Raw genomic sequence first — 22,582 nt, forward strand, 5'->3', positions numbered from 1 at the left:
AATATTTAATCATCTCTATTTTCCCAAATAACTTTTTTCTCCATGCATGGTCTGCTGAACCTGGCTGAAGACACCTATTCTTGCTGGTTAACCAGGAGCTAACACATGAGTGACAGGATATTTAACAGAGAGACTAATGTTAATGAGATCATGTTTGTTGGTTGTTGAGCTCATGAATGTGTGGGTGACTTTAGTGTTTTGTACCCGTAGATTTGATGTTGGCGCCATTGTGATGCAGCAGGAATGTGCTGTTCCTCCAAGATGTACGGCTGATGAATTGGGAACAATGTTGGCAGAAACAGGTGCTGAAATGGTAAAATATTTACACTCCGTATGCTCTGGGAAAACTAACCATGATGTTGCTAAATTTCAGCACCTAAAGGAGATGCAAACACCTGAATAACATGAGTAAAGACTTCATTAACAGCACAAAGCACCAAAGTCTTGTTCACATATTAGTGAATAAATGCTCATTGCATCAAGTGACATTCCACTGCCTGTCACTTCAGCACAAGTGTAAAATTGTTCACTGGAAATGAACCAGTGCCCCAACAGTATAGACCAATGGGTGGTGTGTAAAGGCCTCCTCATCCACTACCACCAATTTCTTGATTCATGACTTTTGGGTTGAACATTAATGGGATTATATGATTGCCATGCTTTGTAGTCAGTGAGCTGAAGCCGAAACGTCTCATTACAACAGCTTCCTCCCTCGGAGTCCGAATTGCCCTTTCTAAATGTTGTAATGAACATTAAGATTTGATACACTTTCAGCTGGTTGGTCAAGCAGGTTTCAGTCAGTAAAGGAAGTGCAAAAGATTATACTTGAGTCAATTACCTCAGTTAAAACAAAGCAAAAAGTGCAATACATCAGTTTTAATGTGGCATCTACCACTACCAAACGCATCTTCCCCTCCCTTCCCCTGTCAGCATTCCGATGGGCTCGTTCCCTCTGCGACACCCTGGTCCACTCCTCCATTATCCCCACCACCTCGTCCCCGTCCCATGGCAATGGAGGTGTAATACCTGCCCATTTACCTCCTCACTATCCCAGGCCCCAAACACTCCTTTCAGGTGAAACAGCAATTTACTTGTACTTCTTTCAATGTAGTATACTGTATTCGCTGCTCACAATGTGGTCTCTTCTACATTGGGGAGACCAAGCGCAGACTGGGTGACTGCTTTGCGGAACACCTCCGCTCAGTCCGCAAGCAGGACCCTGAGCTTCCGGTTGCTTACCATTTCAACACTGCCTCCCCCCGCTCTCATGCTCACATCTCTGTCCTGGGATTGCTGCAGTGTTCCAGTGAACATCAACGCAAGCTCGAGGAACAGCATCTCATCTACCAATTAGGCACACTACAGCCTGCCGGACTGAACATTGAGTTCAATAATTTCAGAGCATGATAGTCCCCCATTTTGCTTTCATTTTTAGTTATTCTTTTTTACAATCTCTTTTTTTTTTTTCTTGCATTTATTTCATTTCATCTTAGTTTGTTCAGCTTGCTTACCCACTTTTTTTTCATGTTTGCACTTGCTGCTGTTCAATCTTCAGTCCGTTAACACCTTATCTGTACTAATGCTTTGTCTTTCAACACACCATTAACCTATTGTTTGCCTTAGCTGACCAAAAGGTCATGGAGCAGTGTGGCCTTGTCCAATCTACACCAGCTCCTTTGTTATCTCTTGCCCCACCCCCACCTCACTTGCTTATAACCTGGGACATTTCTAATATTTGTCAGTTCCGAAGAAGGGTCACTGACCCAAAACGTTAACTCTGCTTCTCTTTCCACAGATGCTGCCAGACCTGCTGAGTGGTTCCAGCATTTCTTGTTTGTATTTCGGATTTCCAGCATCTGCAGTATTTTGCTTTTGTCCTATTCATTCCCATCGGATTGAATTCTTGAAGAGGCGGGAACCAAGGATAGATCCTTGAGCGACTCTGTAGTTGATGGAATAGGAAATAAAGCAATTGCTAGCGTTGTTCACCATGGTCAAAAAGATTAATAGTCTCCATATTTCCAAATGACTCCAAATGCATTGGACATTTAGAAATCTAATCAATTTTTATGGAAATAATTTTTATTAAGTTAACTATCGAGTGGATAGTTTAAATGCTGTTTTATCGAATTTGTAGAAATCTTGACCCAACCTGGGGCCACTGCTTTTTTTGCTATATATAAATGACTTGGATCTTGGAATGCAGAGTAGAATCTCAAAATTTGTTGATACCAAACTTGGAGGTGTGGCAAACAGTGAAGATGATATGACCCACCTGCAACAGGACATAGGCTAGTAGAATGGGGAGGGAGGTGGCAGATGGAATTTAATACTGACAGTGTGAGGTGATGCATTTTGGTAGAAGGAATAGGGAGAGGCAATATATACTTAATGGCACAGTTCTAAAGAGTGTACAGGAACAGAGGGACCTGGGGGTACATGTGCATAGATCTTTGAAGGTGGCAGGATATATTGAGAGAGTGGTTAATAAAGTGTATGGGATCTTGGGCTTCATGAATAGAGGCATTGAGTACAAAATGGTAATGACCTGGAGCTCGCTGCCCACAAGGGTGGTGAAATCAGAGGCAATTGATGACTTCAAGAGGAAGTGGATGGCTACCTGAAAAATAGACATGCAGGGCTACGGGGTTCGAGCTGGGGAGTGGGACTGACTGCACAGCTCCATGAAAAGCTGGCATGGGCCTAATGGCCGCCTTCTGTGCAGTAAGAATTAGAATTAGAACATTACAGCGCAGTACAGGCCCTTCGGCCCTCGATGTTGCGCCGACCTGTGAAACCATCTGACCTACACTATTCCATTTTCATCCATATGTCTATCCAATGACCACTTAAATGCCCTTAAAGTTGGCGAGTCTACTACTGTTGCAGGCAGGGCGTTCCACGCCCCTACTACTCTCTGAGTAAAGAAACTACCTCTGACATCTGTCCTATATCTATCACCCCTCAACTTAAAGCTATGTCCCCTCGTGTTTGCCATCACCATCCGAGGAAAAAGACTCTCACTATCCACCCTATCTAACCCTCTGATTATCTTATATGTCTCTATTAAGTCACCTCTCCTCCTTCTCTCCAACGAAAACAACCTCAAGTCCCTCAGCCTTTCCTCGTAAGACCTTCCCTCCATACCAGGCAACATCCTAGTAAATCTCCTCTGCACCCTTTCCATAGCTTCCACATCCTTCCTATAATGCGGTGACCAGAACTGCACGCAATACTCCAGGTGCGGTCTCACCAGAGTTTTGTACAGCTGCAGCATGGCCTCGTGGCTCCGAAACTCGATCCCCCTACGAATAAAAGCTAACACACCATATGCCTTCTTAACAGCCCTATTAACCTGGGTAGCAACCTTCAGGGATTTATGCACCTGGACACCAAGATCTCTCTGTTCATCTACACTACCAAGAATCTTCCCATTAGCCCAGTACTCTGCATTCCTGTTACTCCTTCCAAAGTGAATCACCTCACACTTTTCCGCATTAAACTCCATTTGCCATCTCTCAGCCCAGCTCTGCAGCCTATCTATGTCCCTCTGTACCCTACAACATCCTTCGACACTATCCACAACTCCACCGACCTTAGTGTCATCTGCAAATTTACTAACCCACCCTTCTACACCCTCTTCCAGGTCATTTATAAAAATGACAAACAGCAGTGGCCCCAAAACAGATCCTTGCGGTACACCACTAGTAACTAAACTCCAGGATGAACATTTGCCATCAACCACCACCCTCTGTCTTCTTTCAGCTAGCCAATTTCTGATCCAAAGCTCTAAATCACCTTCAACCCCATACTTCCGTATTTTCTGCAATAGCCTACCGTGGGGAACCTTATCAAACGCCTTACTGAAATCCATATACACCACATCCACTGCTTTACCCTCATCCACCTGTTTGGTCACCTTCTCGAAAAACTCAATAAGGTTTGTGAGGCACGACCTACCCATCACAAAACCGTGCTGACTATCTCTAATGAACTTATTCTTTTCAAGATGATTATAAATCCTATCTCTTATAACCTTTTCCAACATTTTACCCACAACCGAAGTAAGGCTCACAGGTCTATAATTACCAGGGCTGTCTCTGCTCCCTTTCTTGAACAAGGGGACAACATTTGCAATCCTCCAGTCTTCCGGCACTATTCCTGTCGACAATGACGACATAAAGATCAAGGACAAAGGCTCTGCAATCTCCTCCCTAGCTTCCCAGAGAATCCTAGGATAAATCCCATCTGGCCCAGGGGACTTATCTATTTTCACACTTTCCAAAATTGCTAACACCTCCTCCTTGTGAACCTCAATCCCATCTAGCCTCGTCGCCTGAATCTCAGTATTCTCAACAACATTTTCTTTCTCTACTGTAAATACTGACGCAAAATATTCATTTAACACTTCCCCTATCTCCTCTGATTCCACACACAACTTCCCACTACTATCCTTGATTGGCCCTAATCTAACTCTAGTCATTCTTTTATTCCTGATATACCTATAGAAAGCCTTAGGGTTTTCCCTGATCCGATCCACCAATGACTTCTCGTGTCCTCTCCTTGCTCTTAGCTCTCCCTTTAGATCCTTCCTGGCTAGCTTGTAGCTCTCAAGCGCCCTAACTGAGCCTTCACGTCTCATCCTAACATAAGCCTTCTTCTTCCTCTTGACAAGCGCTTCAACTTCTTTAGTAAACCACGGCTCCCTCGCACGACAACTTCCTCCCTGCCTCACAGGTACATACTTATCAAGGACACGCAGTAGCTGCTCCTTGAATAAGCTCCACATTTCGATTGTTCCCATCCCCTGCAGTTTCCTTCTCCATCCTACGCATCCTAAATCTTGCCTAATCGCATAATAATTTCCTTTCCCCCAGTTATAATTCTTGCCCTGCGGTATATACCTGTCCCTGCCCATCGCTAAGGTAAACCTAACCGAATTGTGATCACTATCACCAAAGTGCTCACCTACATCTAAATCTAACACCTGGCCGGGTTCATTTCCCAGTACCAAATCCAATGTGGCATCGCCCCTGGTTGGCCTGTCTACATACTGTGTCAGAAAACCCTCCTGCACACACTGGACAAAAACTGACCCATCTAAAGTACTCGAACTATAATATTTCCAGTCGATATTTGGAAAGTTAAAGTCCCCCATAACAACTACCCTGTTACTCTCGCCCCTATCGAGAATCATCTTCGCTATCCTTTCCTCTACATCTCTGGAACTATTCGGAGGAGGTCTGTAGTTCCCCTTTTTCTCTTTCCCTCCTTTCTTAAATAGTGAGGTTACATTTGCTACTTTCCAATCTGCAGGAACCATTCCAGAATCTATAGAATTTTGGAAGGTGACCACCAATGCATCCACTATCTCAACAGTCATCTCTTACAACACACTGTGGTTTAGATCATCAGGTCCAGGTGATTTATTAACTTTCAGTCCCATTAATTTCTCCACTACTACATTTTTACTAATACTAATTTCTTTCAGTTCCTCATTCTCAGTAGTCCATTGATCCTCTAGTATTTCTGGGAGGTTTTTTGTATCTTTGTCCGTGAAGGCAGACAGAAAGTATTTTAGTTTCTCTGCCATTTCCATAGTCTCTATGATAAATTCTCCTGTCTCTGCCTATAATGGCCCCACATTTGACTTTGCTAATCTTTTCCTTTTTACATATCTATAGAAGGTTTTACAGTCCATTTTTATGTTTCTTGCTAGTTTTCTTTCATATTTTTCTTTCAGTTTCTTGGTCCTCCTTTTGCTGAATTCTAAAATGCTACTAAAAGCAGGCTTACTGCTTTTTTTGGCAACTTTATGATCCTCTTCCTTTGATCTAATACAATCTTTAACTTCTCTTGTTAGCCATGGTTGGGCAATAAAAACTGAAGATCCTGATATGAGTAGAGAAATTTTCACCTCCATCTAATCCCCCACAATAATCAGTCTCTACACCTCTATCCCATCCCCTGTTACATCTCTAACTTTTTCCAGTTCTGATGAAAGATCATTGTTTCTCCACTGATGCAGAATCATAGAATTGTTACAGCACAGAAGGAGGCTGTCGGGAAAACCCTATATGCCGAATGGGAAATATTAATTTCATTGGTTGGAAACTTACTTTAGACTTTTAATGGGGGGAAAAAACCCTACAAGTAACTTGAAAAAAAAAAACTAGCAACCAAGATGGCCACTGCCATTTACATCTGAATTACCAGGAGATTGGACTGGAATCAACAATTCTAACAAGACGCCCAGCCAGGACGATGGTTTTCTCTAAGTGATTGAATTACCTGGCATAGCTTCGTTAGAGAGACAACCTTTCCCCCCCACCCCCCTTCCAAGTGTGAATGGACATCTTGGGGCATGTGGAATCTTGAATTTCATTGGAAGATTCCAGAAAAACATCATGAGAAACAGAGGATTGAGAACCATGTGACTGCCTGTTCAGCTCTGAAGAATCAAGTTTTGTTATACAGACAGGCAGTAACCCTGTGTAGAACAGCACAGAAGGCTGCTACTCTCCTGTGTCTTTGGGTCTGTTTGTTGGTCTCTCGGTCCCCAGAAAAAACATTGTGAAAACTGTCTGCGACTGGAGGATCCTTCAAGCTTGCAGACCGCTACAGCCATCAACCAGGGAAGAGAGCCAACTGCAATTCTGCCTTCAAGCTGGCCAACCAAAGTGCAGCTTTGACCATAGAAACATAGAAAATAGGAGCAGGGGTAGGCCATTCGGCCCTTCGAGCCTGCTCTGCCATTCATGGCTGATCATCCAACTCAGTAACCTGTTCCTGCTTTCGCCACATATCCTTTGATCCCTTTAGACCCAAGAGCTATATCTAACTCCTCCTTAAACATACAATGTTTTGGCCTCAACTGCTTTCTGTGGTAGTGAATTCCACAGGCTCACCACTCTCTGGGTGAAGAAATTTCTCCTCGTCTCAGTCCTGAAAGGTTTACCTCGTATCCTTAGACTATGACCCCTGGTTCTGGACTCCCCCACCGTTGGGCACATCCTTCCTGCATCTACCCTGTCAAGTCCTGTTAGAATTTTATCAGTTTTTATGAGATCTCCCCCCCCCTTCGCTCTTCTGAACTCCGAATATAATCCTAACCAACTCTATCTCTTTTCCAGCGAAGACTTCAAAAATACAGCTTCAGTCGGGGACTACTGGATCGCCCACTTTACAGACTGTATTTAAGTTCCATTTATTCTGCACTTTAATGCAGCCAAATCCATCCAAATTTTCCCATACGCATGTGCGTGTTATTTATAAATTGGGTTACAGTTGTAAGTATAATAAACTTGCCACTTTCTTGTTTAAACTCAAGAACCCCTGTCCCATTGGTTCTTTTGTAATGATAGTAAACGAAAAAGGTACAACACTCAAGGAGGTGGTAGGCACAAGGAATAAACCCTGTTGTCAAATAAGATGAAGGGGCATGAGGGGAGCCTGACACCTGCTCACTGGCCGTAACTAGGCCATTCAGCCTGTTGTGTCTGCCAGCTCGCCAAAAGAGCAATTTACCTAGTGACACTCTCTGTAGCCCTGCACACTCTTCCTTTTCAAATAACAATCCATTTCCCTCTTGTATGCCCTGATTGATCCTGCCTCCCCCACACTCGTAGGTAGTGCATTCCAGATCCTAACCACTTGTGTGAAAAAGATTTTTCTCATTTGCTATTGCTGCTTTTTCCACGTACCTTCGATCTGTTCCCTTTTGGTCTCGATCCCTGCACCAATGGGAACAGCTTTTCACTATCTTTCCCGTCCAGACCCCTCATGTTTTTGAATACCTCTATCAAATCTTCTCACAACCTTCTCCAAGGAAAGCAGTCCCAACTTCTCCAATCTATCCGTGTAACTGAAGTTCCTCATTCCTGGGACCATTCTAGTGAACTTTTCTGCACCCTCTCTAGTGCCTTCACATCTTTCCTAAACTGTGGTGCCCAGAACTGGACGCAGTACTCCAGTTGTGGCCAAAACAGTGTTCTGTACAAATTTCACATGCTGTCTGATCTGCTGAATGTTTCCAGAAAAGAATTAAAAGGGATAGGAAAATGACAATGGGAGAACTGGAGAGCACTTAAGGTTAGCAGCAAAGATATGTTGGGTCAAATGGCCCCTTTCTGAGCTATAAAATGCTGTTGATTCTATAATCTCACCCTATTAAAATTGAAACTAAAGTCATGTTGAGAAACTGGTCTCCAAGTTTAAACCCAATTGAATTTATTTGTTTCAGCTTCTGTCAACTTTGAAAAATCTGCCGGAAATTATTGAGAACAAAAGGGAACAATCCAAGGAGGGAATCACATTTGGTGAGTTACATAGAATTTAAACATGCAAACATACGAATTACGAGCAGGAGTAGGCCCCTCGAGCCTGCTCCTCAACAAGATCATGGCTGATCTGATTGTAACCTCAACTCCACATTCCCGCCTACCCCCAATAACCTTTCATCCCCTTGCTTATCAAGAATCTATCTACCGCTGCCTTAAAAATATTCAAATACTCTGCTTCCACTGCCTTTTGAGGAAGAGAGTTCCAAATATTCACGACTCTGAGAGTAAAAATTTCTCCTCATCTCTGTTTAGAGCACAGAAACAAGCCATTAGCCCCAACTGGTCAAGACCAGTGTTGATGCTCCTTACGCGCCTCACCCCACTCACATATCCATCAATTCCTTTCTCCTTTGTGCTTATCCAGATTCTCTTTTAAGGCATCTATGCTATTTGCCTCAACAGCTCCATGTGATAGTGTATTCAACATTCTTACCATTGGAGGAGGCTCCACAAGCATCCTCATCCTCAATGATAGGGAGCCTAGAATGTCAGTGCAAAAGACAAGGCTGCAGCATTTACAGCCATCTTCAGCCAGAAGTGCTGAGCGGATGATCTGTTACAGCCTCTCCTGAGGTCCTCATCTTAATACGTGACAGTCTTCAGACAATCGATTCACTCCACATGATATTAGGATACGGTCAAGGCGCAGGGTACAGCAAAGGCTCTGTGCCCTTACTATACTCAGCTGTAGTACTGAAGACTTGTGCTCGAGTACTAGCTGCATCCTAGCCAAGCTGTTCCAGTACAGCTACAACACTGGCATCTACCCGACAATGTGGCAAAATTTGCCCAAATATGTCCTGTCCACAAAAAGCAGGACAAATCCAATCCTGCCAATTACTGTCCTATCAGTTTACTCTCTATCATCAGCAAAGTGATGGAAGGTGTTGTGGACAGCGCTATCACATGGCACTTACTCAGCAACAACCTGCTTATCGATGCTCAGTTTGGGTTCTGCTGGGGTACTCGGCTCCAGACCTTACTACAGCTTTGGTCCAAACATGGACAAAAGAGCTGAATTCTGGAAGTGAGATGAGAGTGAGTGTCCTTGACATTAAGATAGCATTTAACCAAGTGTGGCGCAAGGACCCTTGGCAAAATTGAAGTCAATGGAAATCAGGGAAAAGTCTCCTGATTGGAGTCATACCTAGCACAAAGGTTGTGGTTGTTGGAGGTCAATCATCTCAGCCCCAGGACATCGCTGCAGGAGTTACTCAGGATAATGGCCTAGGCCTAACCATCTTCAGCTGCTTCATCAATGACCTTCCCTCCATCATAAGGTGAGAAGTGAGGATGTCTGCTGCTGATTGCACAATATTCAGTACCATTCACAGCTCCTCAGACACTGAAGCAGTGGGTGCCTGCATACAATAAAACTGTCCTGCTTGGGCTGATTAGTGGCAAGTAGCATGATCAGTAGTGTGATCAGACAAAGTCAACATGGTTTTACGAAAGGGAAATAGTGTTTGAATTTTAGTTTTGAGTATGTAATTAGTAGGGTAGATAAAGGAGAACCAGTAGATGTATTATACATGAATTTCCAAAAGACATTTGATAAGGTGCCATGCAGAAGGTTAATGCACAAGATAAGGGCTCATGAAGTTGGGGTTGATATTTTGGCATGGATGGAGAATTGATTAATGGACAGGAAGCAGAACGTGGGGAGAAATGGGCCATTTTCAACTTGGCAGGCTTTGATTAAAGGAATGCCGTAAGTATCAGTGCTGGGGCCTCAGCTATTTACAATGTATGTTAATGACTTGTGTGAAGGGACTGAGAGTAATGTATCTGTTTGCTGACGATACAAAGCTAGTTGGGAGTGTAAGCTGTGAGGAGGGCACAAAGCGGCTGCAAAGAGATATAGACAGGCTAAGTGAGAGGGGCGGCAAGGTGGCAGAGTATAATGTGGAAAAGTGTGAGGTTATTCATTTTGGTAGGACAAGTAGAAAAGCAGAATTTTTTTTTAATAAGTCATGAACCTTGTAAATATTGATGTTCAGAGGGACTTGGGTGTACTTGTGTAAGGAATACAGAAAGTTAGTATACAGGTACAGCAAGCAATAGGAAGGCAAATGGCATGTTGGCCTTTATTGCAAGGGGATTGGAGTACAAGAATAAAGAGATCTTGCTACAATTGTACAGGGCTTTGGTGAGACCGCACCTGGAATACTGTGGAAATTCTTAGGTTAGGCCACATCTGTGGAGAGACGAAAGTTGATGCTTCAGGTCTCTGTCACCATTCATCAGATGAAATGTCTCATAAACCTGAAACATTAACTCTGTTTTTTCTGCATCGATTCTGCCTGACCTGAGTATTTCCAGCATGTTCTGTTTTTTTGTTTCTGATTTCCAACATCTGCAGTATTTTGCTTTTGTTCTGGAGTACTGTGTGCAGTTTTGGTCTCCATATTTAAGGAAAGATATACTTGCATTAGAGGTGTACAGTGAAGGTTCACTAGATTAGTCCCTGGGATAAGAGGGTTGTCGTATGATAGACTGAGTAAATTGGGTCCATCTATACTCTTGAGTTCAGAAGAATGAGATGATCTCGTGGAAACATGAAAGATTCTGAAGGGGCTTGACAGGAAGGTGGGGGGACAGGGAGATTGGTGGGGGGGAGGGTTGGGGGCAGCGAGGGGGTGTGGGAGGGGGGCAGGAGGAGGAGGCGGTGGGGGGGGAGGTTGAGGGGACAGCGAGAGGTTTGGGGGAGGAGGAGGGGGCCGGTGAGATTAAGGGAGCGGGGGTGGGGGGGTGGTGCAGAAGGAGAAAGCGACAGCTGGGTGGAGAGAGAGAAAGGAAGAGAGAGATGGGAAAGGGGGTAGTGAGAGGAGGGCAGAAAAGTGGGATGACTTGGGATGACACAGGGCAGGGCGACACAAGGAAGGAAGGGGAGGACGATAGACAGAGAGGAGGGAGAGAGAGTGATCAAGATCACTCCTGACGATGGACATCCACCTGGAAAATTTCGTATCGTTAGAAGTGTGCGGACAAACACTGACTACTTGTGCAAGTAAAAAAAAAATGCCAGATGTCTCCCTAAATCAGTGTTCAACATAGTGAAGAAAAAGTCAATAAATTAGTCTTCTAATTTTAAACTTCTTCACAAAAATACACATTTGTTTTTGTTTTGATGAATAGGAAGATAGAATTTTTAATGCCTTTATCTTTCTGAAATTGTCTCACTGGCCCCCTATGTAAGAAAAAAATTGTAATGTGAATCCCATGTGAAAAGGTTGGACAACCCTGATCTACAAAATGTAATGCAGTAACTCGCCAAGCCTCCTTCGACAGCACCTTTTGAAACCTGTGATCTCTACCGCTCAATTGGACAAGGGCAGCAGGTGCATGGGAACAGTCCGCCTACAAGTTCCATTCCAGGTCACGTGTCGTTCTGACTTGGAACTATATTGTCGTTCCTTCACTGTTGCTGTTTGCAGCACTGTGGGTGCAACTACACTAGATGGACTGCAGCAGTTCAAGAAGGCTTCACCACATTCTCGAGGGCAATTGTGGATGGGCAATAAATACTGGCCTTGAGGTCAGACTCCTATCCCAAGAGGGAATTAAAAAAAAAAAAAAAAAATCTGGTTTAAGAAGTTTCTTGAGTTCCCTATTGGATTTCCTGGTGACTATCTTGTATAGCCTCTATCTCCCACACATGAAAACATTTTCTGTGTCGAACCAATCAATTTCTTCATAGTTTTCTGAGATATTCAAAATGTTTTGTTCTTAAAAGATAATTGGAAATGCAATAGAATTAAGATTATCAAACAAGTTATTCCAGATGGAGTGTAGAGAATCTCAAATGGGCTGTTTATGCTAAAGAATTTTAATTATGAAATGTCTTTGCTTGCAGCTCCTAAAATTACTGTTGCTATGAGTTGGGTGAATTGGGAGGAACAGACGTTGGAGGAGCTTGATCAGTTAAATCGAGCAATAGGATCCAGGGTAAGTGCACTGAAGGTGGGCAAAGGGCAGCTGTGGAGCGTCTGAGACACAATTCCACATGACTGTTCATTGAGTTTAGTTTAGAACCAAAATAAACTAATGTATTTTAAGCCTAATTTAATGTTCTTTAGTTTAGAAAGGAAAGATAATTTAATTACCTTTTGCTTTCAAAACGGTGTTGACAATTTCTTGGTCATGTCACAAACTTCTGTTTGTTTAACTCTTGCTGCCCTTGGCCTGGCCCGGCCCACCTTGGTCAAGAGATCTGGAATCTCCTGCCCAGGGGCATTGCAGACTCATCCTGATAGTTGCAGTTGCGCTCCTTCCTTGGACAAGTTCCCAATTCTGGTGGTACTGTTGAGTATAAAGTCTGCCAGACTTAGAGTGGGAAAATCCGAGGGCATTTCACCTCCTAGTGCTCTTGTACCCACCCCAGTGACTTAAAGAACAGCATTGATGGAAACTGAGAGCCAGTTCACTTTCAGACTGTGGTCTAGGGAGATGAAATGGAGGAAGAAAAATGTAAAAGTGGGGAGAAATAAACAGAACTTTAGGCCAGAGAGAAAAATAACAAAGAACAGCACAGGAACAGGTCATTCGGCCCTCCAAGCCTGCCTAAACTAACACCTTCTGCACTTCCGGGGCCCATAATCCCTCTATTCCCTTCCTATTCATATATTTGTCAAGATGTCTTTTAAACGTCGCTATCGTACCTGCTTCCACCACCTCCCCGGCAGCAAGTTCCAGGCACTCACCACCCTCTGTGTAAAAAAAAAACTAGCCTCGCACATCCCCTCTAAACTTTGCCCCTCGCACCTTAAACCTATGTCCCCTAGTAACTGACTCTTCCACCCTGGGAAAAAGCTTCTGACTATTCACTCTGTCCATGCTGCTCATAACTTTGTAAACCTCTATCATGTTGCCCCTCCACCTCCGTCGTTCCAGTGAAAACAATCAGAGTTTATCCAACCTCTGCTCATAGCTAATGCCCTCCAGACTAGGCAACATCCTGGTAAACCTCTTCTGTACCCTCTCCAAAGCCTCCACGTCCTTCTGGTAGTGTGGTGACCAGAATTGCACGCAATATTCTAAGTGTGGCCTAACTAAGGTTCTGTACAGCTGCAACATGACTTGCCAATTTTTATACTCTATGCCCCGACCGATGAAGGCAAGCATGCCGTATGCCTTCTTGACTACCTTATCCACCTGTGTTGCCACTTTCAGTGATCTGTGGACCTGTACACCCAGATCTCTCTGCCTGTCAATACTCCTAAGGGTTCTGCCATTTACTGTATACCTCCCACCTGCATTAGACCTTCCAAAATGCATTACCTCACATTTGTCCGGATTAAACTCCATCTGCCATTTCTCCGCCCAAGTCTCCAACCGATCTGTATCCTCTGACAATCCTCATCATTATCCGCAACTCCACCAACCTTTGTGTCGTCCGCAAACTTACTAATCAGACTAGCTACATTTTCCTCCAAATCATTTATATATACTACAAACAGCAAAAGTCCCAGCACTGATCCCTGCGGAACACCACTAGTCACATCCCTCCATTCAGAAAAACACCCTTCCACTGTTACCCTCTGTCTTCTGTGACTGAGCCAGTTCTGTATCCATCTTGCCATCTCACCTCTGATCCCGTGTGACTTCACCTTTTGTACCAGTCTGCCATGCGGGACCTTGTCAAAGGCTTTACTAAAGTCCATATAGATAACATCCACTGCCCTTCCTTCATCAATCATCTTCGTCACTTCCTCAAAAAACTCAATCAAATTAGTAAGACACGACCTCCCCTTCACAAAACCATGCTGTCTCTCGCTAATAAGTTTGTTTGTTTCCAAATGGGAGTAAATGTTGGTTAATGGTATTGTTAACTCTGAATGTTGTAGATTCCCTTGAGGACACTGTGGATGGACAAAACTGTGAAACTGTTGGATTTAGTGGATGTGCAAAAAATCCCTGTCTCCTTGGGTAGGTTATTTAAAATGATTATTTAAAAAAGCAGAACTTTCTTTTTAAGGCAGTTTGTTGCTGAGGTTCATGAGCAGCTCTTGTTCCCTGCCTTCTCCCCATTGAAGCTTGGATTAGCCAGTGTCCCTTGAGGAAATCAGCCATGGCTCAGTGGGTAGCATGCTCATCTGAGCCAGAAGGTATGGGCTTGAGCCGCACTCGAGAGACTAAGCACAAAATCTAGGCAGACATTCCATTGCAGTACTGAGGGAGTGCTGCACTTTCAGAAGTGCTGTCTTTTGGATAAAATGTTAAATCGAGGGCCTACTTGCTTAGCAGATGTAAAAGATCCCCTGGCACTATTTTGAAGAAGAGCAGGGGCGTTCTACCCAGTGTCCTGGCCAATATTTATCCCTCAACCAAGATGATTAAAACATTATTGTTAAGAGCTCTCCTAATAATTTTACGCATTTATCTGGTAACAGCATGTCTGTACGGACAGTGTGTCCCAGGACCTGTGCCTGACCACTTATTCTTAGCTCGCGTAGCCCTCCAGCACCCACAGTGTCCTTATTCATGGGACCAGTGGCCAAAGCTGCTAAAGCCTAAGACCGTACCTTTTTATTTACTGAATTTGAAAGTAAAACATTGATAAAAATTGATTAAAACCCTAATTAACTAATTAATAAGTAGAGCAACTAAACCAGAGGGAGGAGATTACTGTATTTAGTTAGCATTTAATATTTATAGTAGGAATCTAGCATGAGGGACCATATAGTTATAACAATTTAGTAAGGATTTAATAAGTATTTATTTTAAATTAATTTATTAATTAGTGCTGGAAATGTCAGTTAGAGGGGTGCAGTGCTTCACCTGTGAGATGTGGGAGGTTCCGGATGACTACATCTGCAGGAAGTGTACCCAGTTGCAGCTCCTCACAGACCGCATGGATTGGTTGGAGCGGCAACTGGATGCACTTAGGAGCATGCAGGTGGCAGAGAGCGTCATAGACAGGAGTTTTAGAGAAGTGGTTATACCCAAGGTGCAGGCAGATAGATGGGTGACCGCTAGAAGGGGCAGGCAGTCAGTGCAGGAATCCCCTGTGGCTATCTCCCTCTCTAACAAGTATACAGTTTTGGATACTGTTTGGGGGGGGGGGGGATGGCCTATCAGGTGAAAACAGCAGCAGCCAGAGCAGTGGCACCATGGCTGGCACTGTTGTTCAGCAGGGAGGGACAAATCTCAGAAGAGCAATAGTTATAGGGGACTCGATAGTCAGGCGCACAGATAGGCGCTTCTGTGGATGTGAAAGAGACTCCAGGATGGTATGTTGCCTCCCTGGTGCCAGGGTCAAGGATGTCTCTGAACAGACAGGGGGCATTCTGAAGGGGGAGGGTGAATAGCCAGACGTTGTGGTACACATCGGTACCAATGACATAGGCAGGAAGAGTGACGAGGTCCTGCAGGGGGAGTTTAGGGAGTTAGGTAGAAAGTTAAAAGACAGGACCTCTAGGGTTGTAATCTCGGGATTACTCCCTATGCCACGTGCCAGTGAGGCTAGAAATAGGAAGATAGTGCAGCTAAACACGTGGCTGAACAGCTGGTGTAGAAGGGAGGGTTTCAGATATCTGGACCATTGGGATCTCTTCAGGGACAGGTGGGCCTGTACAAGAAAAACGGGTTGCATCGAAACTGGAGGGACACAAATATCCTGGCTGCAAGGTTTGCTAGCGTCACTCGGGAGGGTTTAAACTAGTGTGGCAGGGGGGTGGGAACCAGAGCAGTCTGACAGCAAGTGAAATAAATGAAGGGGAACGAGTAAATGAGGCCGGTAAGACTAAGAGGAAGAGCAGGCAGGGAGATGTTGCGGAGCACAGCGGGACTGGAGGTCTGAAGTGCATTTGTTTCAATGCGAGAAGTATAACAGGTAAGGCAGATGAACTTAGAGCTTGGATTAGTACTTGGAAATATGTTGTTGCTATTACAAAGACTTGGTTGAGGGAAGGACAGGATTGGCAGCTACATGTTCCAGGATTTAGAAGCTTCAGGCGGGATCGAGGGGGATGTAAAAGGGGTGGGGGAGTTGCACAGGAACAGGCCATTCGGCCCTCCAAGCCTGCGCCGATCTTGATGCCTGCCTAAACTAAAACCTTCTGCACTTCCGGGGTCCGTATCCCTCTATTCCCATCCGATTCATGTATTTGTCAAGATGCCTCTTAAACGTCGCTATCGTACCTGCTTCCACCACCTCCCCCGGCAGCAACTTCCAGGCACTCAGCACCCTCTGTGTAAAGAACATGCCTCGCACATCCCCTCTAAACTTTGCCCCTTGCACCTTAAACCTATGTCTCCTAGTAACCCTGGGAAAAAGCTTCTGACTATCCACTCTGTCCATGCCCACCCATAATTTTGTAAACCTCTATCATGTCGCCCCTCCACCTCCTTCGTTGCAGTGAAAACAATCCGAGTTTATCCAACCTCTCCTCATAGCTAATGCCCTCCAGACCAGGCAACATCCTGGTAAACCTCTTCTGTACCCTCTCCAAAGCCTCCACGTCCTTCTGGTGGTGTGGCGAGCCGAATTACACGCAATATTCTAAGTGTGGCCTAACTAAAGTTCTGTACAGCTGCAGCATGACTTGCCAATTTTTATACTCTATGCCCCGACCTATGAAGGCAAGCATGCTGATGCCTTCTTGACCTTATCCACCTGCGTTGCCACTTTCAGTAACCTGTGGACCTGTACGCCCAGATCTCTCTGCCTGTCAATACTCCCAAGGGTTCTGCCGTTTACTGTATACTTCCCACCTGTATTAGATCTTCCAAAATGCATGACCTCACATTTGTCCGGATTAAACTCCATCTGCCATTTCTCCACCCAAGTCTCCAACCGATCTATATCCTGCTGTATCCTCTGACAATCCTCATCACTATCCGCAACTCCACCAACCTTTGTGTCGTCCGCAAACGTACTAATCAGACCAGCTACATTTTCCTCCAAATCATTTATATATACTACAAACAGCAAAGATCCCAGCACTGATCCCTGTGGAACACCACTAGTCACATCCCTCCATTCAGAAAAGCACCCTTCCACTGCTACCCTCTGTCTTCTATGACCGAGCCAATTCTGTATCCATCTTGCCAGCTCACCTCTGATCCCGTGTGACTTCACCTTTTGTACCAGTCTGCCATGCGGGACCTTGTCAAAGGCTTTACTGAAGTCCATATAGATAACATCCACTGCCCTTCCTTCATCAATCATCTTTGTCACTTCCTCAAAAAACTCAATCAAATTAGTGAGACACGACCTCCCCTTCACAAAACCATGCTGCCTCTCGCTAATAAGTTTGTTTCCAAATGGGAGTAAATCCTGTCCCGAAGAATCCTCTCTAATAATTTCCCTACCACTAACGTAAGGCTCACCGACCTATAATTTCCTGGATTATCCTTGCTACCCTTCTTAAACAAAGGAACAACATTGGCTATTCTCCAGTCCTCTGGGACCTCACTTGTAGCCAATGAGGATGCAAATATTTTTGTCAAGGCCCCAGAAATTTCTTCCCTTGCCTCCCTCAGTATTCTGGGGTAGATCCCATCAGGCCCTGGGGACTTATCTACCTTAATGCTTTGCAAGACGCCCAACACCTCCTTTTTGATAGTGAGATGACCCAGACTATCTACACTCCCCTAGACTCATCATCCACCGAGTCCTTCTCTTTGGTGAATACTGATGCAAAGTACTCATTTAGTACCTCGCCCATTTCCTCTGGCTCCACGCATAGATTCCCTCCTGTCCTTGAATGGGCCAACCCTTTCCCTGGCTACCCTCTTGCTCTTTATATACATATTAAAAAGCCTTGGAATTCTCCTTAATCCTGTTTGCCAATGACTTTTCATGACCCCTTTTGGCCCTCCTGACTCCTTGCTTAAGTTCCTTCCCACTTTCTTTATATTCCTCAAGGACTTTGTCTGTTCCCAGCCTTTTAGCCCTTACAAATGCTTCCTTTTTCTTTTTGACTAGGCTCACAATATCCCGTGTTATCTAAGGTTCCCGAAACTTGCCAAACGTATCCTTCTTCCTCACAGGAACATGCCGGTCCTGGATTCTGATCAACTGACGTTTGAAGGACTCCCACATGTCAGATGTTGATTTTCCCTCAAACAGCCGCCCCCAATCTAAATTATTCAGTTCTTACCTAATATTGTTATAATTAGCCTTCCCCCAATTTAGCACGTTCACTCGAGGACTACTCTTATCCTTATCCACAAGTACCTTAAAACTTATGGAATTATGGTCACTGTTTCTGAAATGCTCCCCCACTGAAACTTCGACCACCTGGCCGGGCTCATTCCCCAATACCAGGTCCAGTACGGCCCCATCCCTAGTTGGACTATCTACATATTGTTTCAAGAAGCCCTCCTGGATGCTCTTTACAAATTCTGTCCCATCCAAGCCCCTAGCACTAAGTGAGTCCCAGTCAATATAGGGGAAGTTAAAATCACCCACCACCACAACCCTGTTACCTTTACATCTTTCCAAAACCTGTCTACATATCTGCTCCTCTACATCCCGCTTCCTGTTGGGAGGCCTGTACTAAACCCCCAACATCGTGACTGCACCCTTCCTGTCCTTGAGCTCTACCCATATTGCCTCGCTGCATGACCCCTCTGAGGTGCCCTCCCGCAGTACAGCTGTGATATTCTCCTTAACCAGTAATGCAACTCCCCCATCCCTTTTACATCCCCTCTCTATCCCGCCTGAAGCTTCTAAATCCTGGATCATTTAGCTGCCAATCCTGTCCTTCCCTCAACCAAGTCTCTGTAATAGCAACAACAACATAGTTCCAAGTACTAGTCCAAGCTCGAAGTTCATCTGCCTTACCTGTTCTACTTCTCGCATTGAAACAAATGCACTTCAGACCACCAGTCCCGCTGTGCTCCGCAACATCTCCCTGCCTGCTCTTCCTCTTAGTCTTACTGGCCTTATTTACTAGTTCCCCCTCATTTATTTCACCTGCTGACCTACTGCTCTGGTTCCCACCCCCTGCCACACTAGTTTAAACCCTCCCGAGTGACGCTAGCAAACCTCGCAGCCAGGATATTTGTGCCCCTCCAGTTTAGATGCAACCCGTCATTCTTATACAGGTCCCACCTGTCCCGGATGAGATCCGAATGATCCAGATATCTGAAACCCTCCCTCCTACACCAGCTGTTCAGCCACGTGTTTAGCTGCACTATCTTCCTATTTCTAGCCTCACTGGCACGTGGCATAGGGAGTAATCCCGAGATTACAACCCTAGAGGTCCTGCCCTTTAACTTTCTACCTAACTCCCTGAACTCGCCCTGCAGAACCTCATCACTCTTCCTGCCTATGTCATTAGTGGAACACTAACTGGAACACTGCCCGCGAGAGTAATGGAAGCAGGGACGATCAATGATTTCAAAAGGAAACTGGATGAGCACTTGAAGGAAATAAACTTGCAGGGCTACAGGGATCAATCCAGGGACTGACTGGATTGCTCTGCAGAGAGCCAGCATGCACTCGATAGGCCGAATGAACTCCTCCTGTGCCATAAACTACTGTGCTCTAGTGTTGGTGAACAGAAATCTATCAGTCTCTGATTTAAAATTTACATTTGATTAATCACTCTTTGTGGAAGTGAGTTCCAAACTTTTACCACCCTTTTGTGTGCAGAATTGTTTTCTAAAATCACTGCTGAAAGGTCTAACTCGAAGTTTTAGACTATGTCCCCAGTTGTAGACTCAACAACCAATGAAATAGCTTCTCTTTATCTACCCTATTTGTTCTTAATCCCTTGAAAACTTCATTAATTTACCCATTGAGCTTCTAAATTCCAGGGAATACAACCCTAGTTTATGTAAATAAAAAGCACCTTTTGGTCGGTTATTCTCTGTGACCTTGTCCTGTCTACACCTCCTTTGTTATCTCTTGCCCCACCCCCACTTTACTTGCTTAAAACCTTTCACATTTCTCATATTTGCCAGTTCTGAAGAAGGGTCACTGACCTGAAATGTTAACTCTGCTTCTGTTTAGTTTAGAGATACAGCACTGAAACAGGCCCTTCGGCCCACCGAGTCTGTGCCGACCATCAACCACCCATTTATACTAATCCTACACTAATTCCATATTCCTACCACATCCCCACCTGTCCCTATATTTTCCCTACCACCTACCTATACTAGGGGCAATTTATAATGGCCAATTTACCTATCAACCTGCAAGTCTTTGGCATGTGGGTTCTCTCTCCACAGATGCTGCCAGACCTGCTGAGTATTTCCAGCATTTCTTGTTTTTAACCTAGTTTATGTAACCTGTCCTCCTAATTTACCCTTTGGAATCCAGGTATCCTCTTGGTAAATCTATACTGCACTCCCTCCAAAGCCAATATATCTATCCTTCCTAATGTGTGGTGCCCAGAACTTCTGTCAGTAATCCAGGTGTGGTCTAACCAGGGCTTTGTAAAGCTGAAGCTGACTTCTACCCCTTTGTATTTGTCCTCTAGATTTATAGGCCAGTATTTATTAGCCTTGTTGAATAATTTTCTGTATCTGTTCATGACATTTTAATGACCTATGTACCTGGACCCCCACTGTTTCTAGCTTTACATCAGTTAGAAAATACCCTGTTCTATCCTTTTTTGAGGTCCAAAGTAGATGACCTCACATTTGCTTACATTGAAGTCCATTTGTCACAGTTTTGCTCATTCACTTAATCTATCAATATCTTTTTGTAAATTTATGCTTCCATCTACATTTCTTACAATGCTTCTTATCTTTTGTATCATCGGCAAATTCGGATATGTAGCTTTCTATCCCGTCATCTGAGTCCTTTAATAAATATGGTGAATAGTTGAGACCCCAACACAGATGCTTGTGAAACACACTAGTTACATCCTGCCAATTACAGTACCTGTTCACTCTTTATTTGTTCGTGGGTTGTGGGCATCGCTGGCTATGCCAGCATTTATTGTCCATCCCTAATTGCCATTGAGAAGGTGGTGGTGAGCTCTCTTCTTGAACTGCTGCAGTCCTTGGGGTGCAGGTACACTCACAATGCTGTTAGGAAGGGAGTTCCAGAACTTTGACCCAATGACGGTGAAGGAATGGCGATATAGTTCCCAGTCAGGATGGTGTGTGGATTGGAGAGGAACTTGTAGGTTGTGGCGTTCCCATGCATCTGCTGCCCTTGTCCTTCTAAGTGGAAGAGGTTGTGGGTTTGGAAGGTGCTGCAGATGGTGCACGCTGCTGCCGCGTGTGTCAGTAGTTGAGGGGGTGAATAGGGTGCCAATCAACCAGGTTGCTTTGCCTGGATGGTGTTGAGCCTCTTGTGTTGGTGCTGCACTCATCCAGGCAAGTGAAGAGTATTCCATCACATCCCTGACTGGTGCCTTGTCGATGGTGGGCAGGCACTGGGGAGACAGGAGGTGAGTTATTTGCTGCAGAATTTCTAGCCTCTGACTTGTTCTGGGACACTGTATTTATGTGGCTGGTCCAGTTCAATTTCTGGTCAATGGAACCCCCAGGATGTTAGTGGGGGATTCAGCGATGGTAATGTCATTGAACATCAAGGAGAGATGGTGAGATTCAATCTTATTTAAGATGGTCATTGCCCAGCACTTGTGTGGCATGAATGTTACTTGCCACTTATCAGCCCAAACCTGGATGTTGTCCAGGTCGGGCTGCTTCAGTATCTGAGGAGTCGAGAATGGTGCTGAGCACTGTGCAATCATCAGCGTACATCCCCGCTTCTGATAAACAAAATACTGCTGATGCTGGAAATCTGACATAAAACAGAAAGTGCTGGAAATACTCAGCAGGTCTGGCAACATCTGGAGAGAGAGAAGCAGAGTTAACATTTCAGAACTGGCAAAGGTTCTGTCCAAAAGCACAAACATGAAAAACCAAGTTTAAGGTACTTCTGACCTTATGATGGAGGGAAGGTCATTGATGAAGCAGCTGAAGATGGTTGGGCCTAGGACACTACCCTGAGGAACACCTGCAATGATGTCCTGTGACTGAGATGATTGACCTCCAACAACCATAAACATCTTCCTTTGTGCTAGGTATGATTCCAACCAGCGGAGAGTTTCCCCCCGATTCCCATTGAGTCCAGTTTTGTTAGGGCAGCTTGATGCTATACTCTTGTCAAATGCTGCCTTGATGTCGAGGGTAGTCACTCACACCTCACCTCTGGAGTTATTGCTAAGCAAGTGGTGCTTGATAGCACTGTCGATGACCCCTTCCATCACTTTGCTGATGATTGAGAGTAGACTGGTAGGGTGGTAATTGGCCAGGTTGCATTTGTCTTG

The 22,582-nt window shown here is 44.7% G+C and overlaps 1 protein-coding gene across 3 annotated transcripts in view; it reads left to right on the top strand.

The window, feature by feature from the left end:
• mtfmt (mitochondrial methionyl-tRNA formyltransferase) overlaps window positions 1–22,582 on the top strand; it is a 65,249-nt gene that overhangs the window by 12,948 nt on the left and 29,719 nt on the right. For 2 of the 3 annotated variants that reach the window (XM_068018350.1, XM_068018352.1), the window contains 4 exons: window positions 211–313; window positions 8,243–8,318; window positions 12,199–12,290; window positions 14,189–14,270. In XM_068018350.1, coding sequence (XP_067874451.1) covers window positions 211–313; window positions 8,243–8,318; window positions 12,199–12,290; window positions 14,189–14,270 — 353 coding nt within the window. The remainder of the gene's footprint in view (window positions 1–210; window positions 314–8,242; window positions 8,319–12,198; window positions 12,291–14,188; window positions 14,271–22,582) is intronic. The other variant, XM_068018351.1, reaches the window with a different exon arrangement.

The sequence above is a fragment of the Heterodontus francisci genome, chromosome 38 (assembly GCF_036365525.1).
Source record: "Heterodontus francisci isolate sHetFra1 chromosome 38, sHetFra1.hap1, whole genome shotgun sequence".
Lineage (NCBI taxonomy): Eukaryota > Metazoa > Chordata > Chondrichthyes > Heterodontiformes > Heterodontidae > Heterodontus > Heterodontus francisci.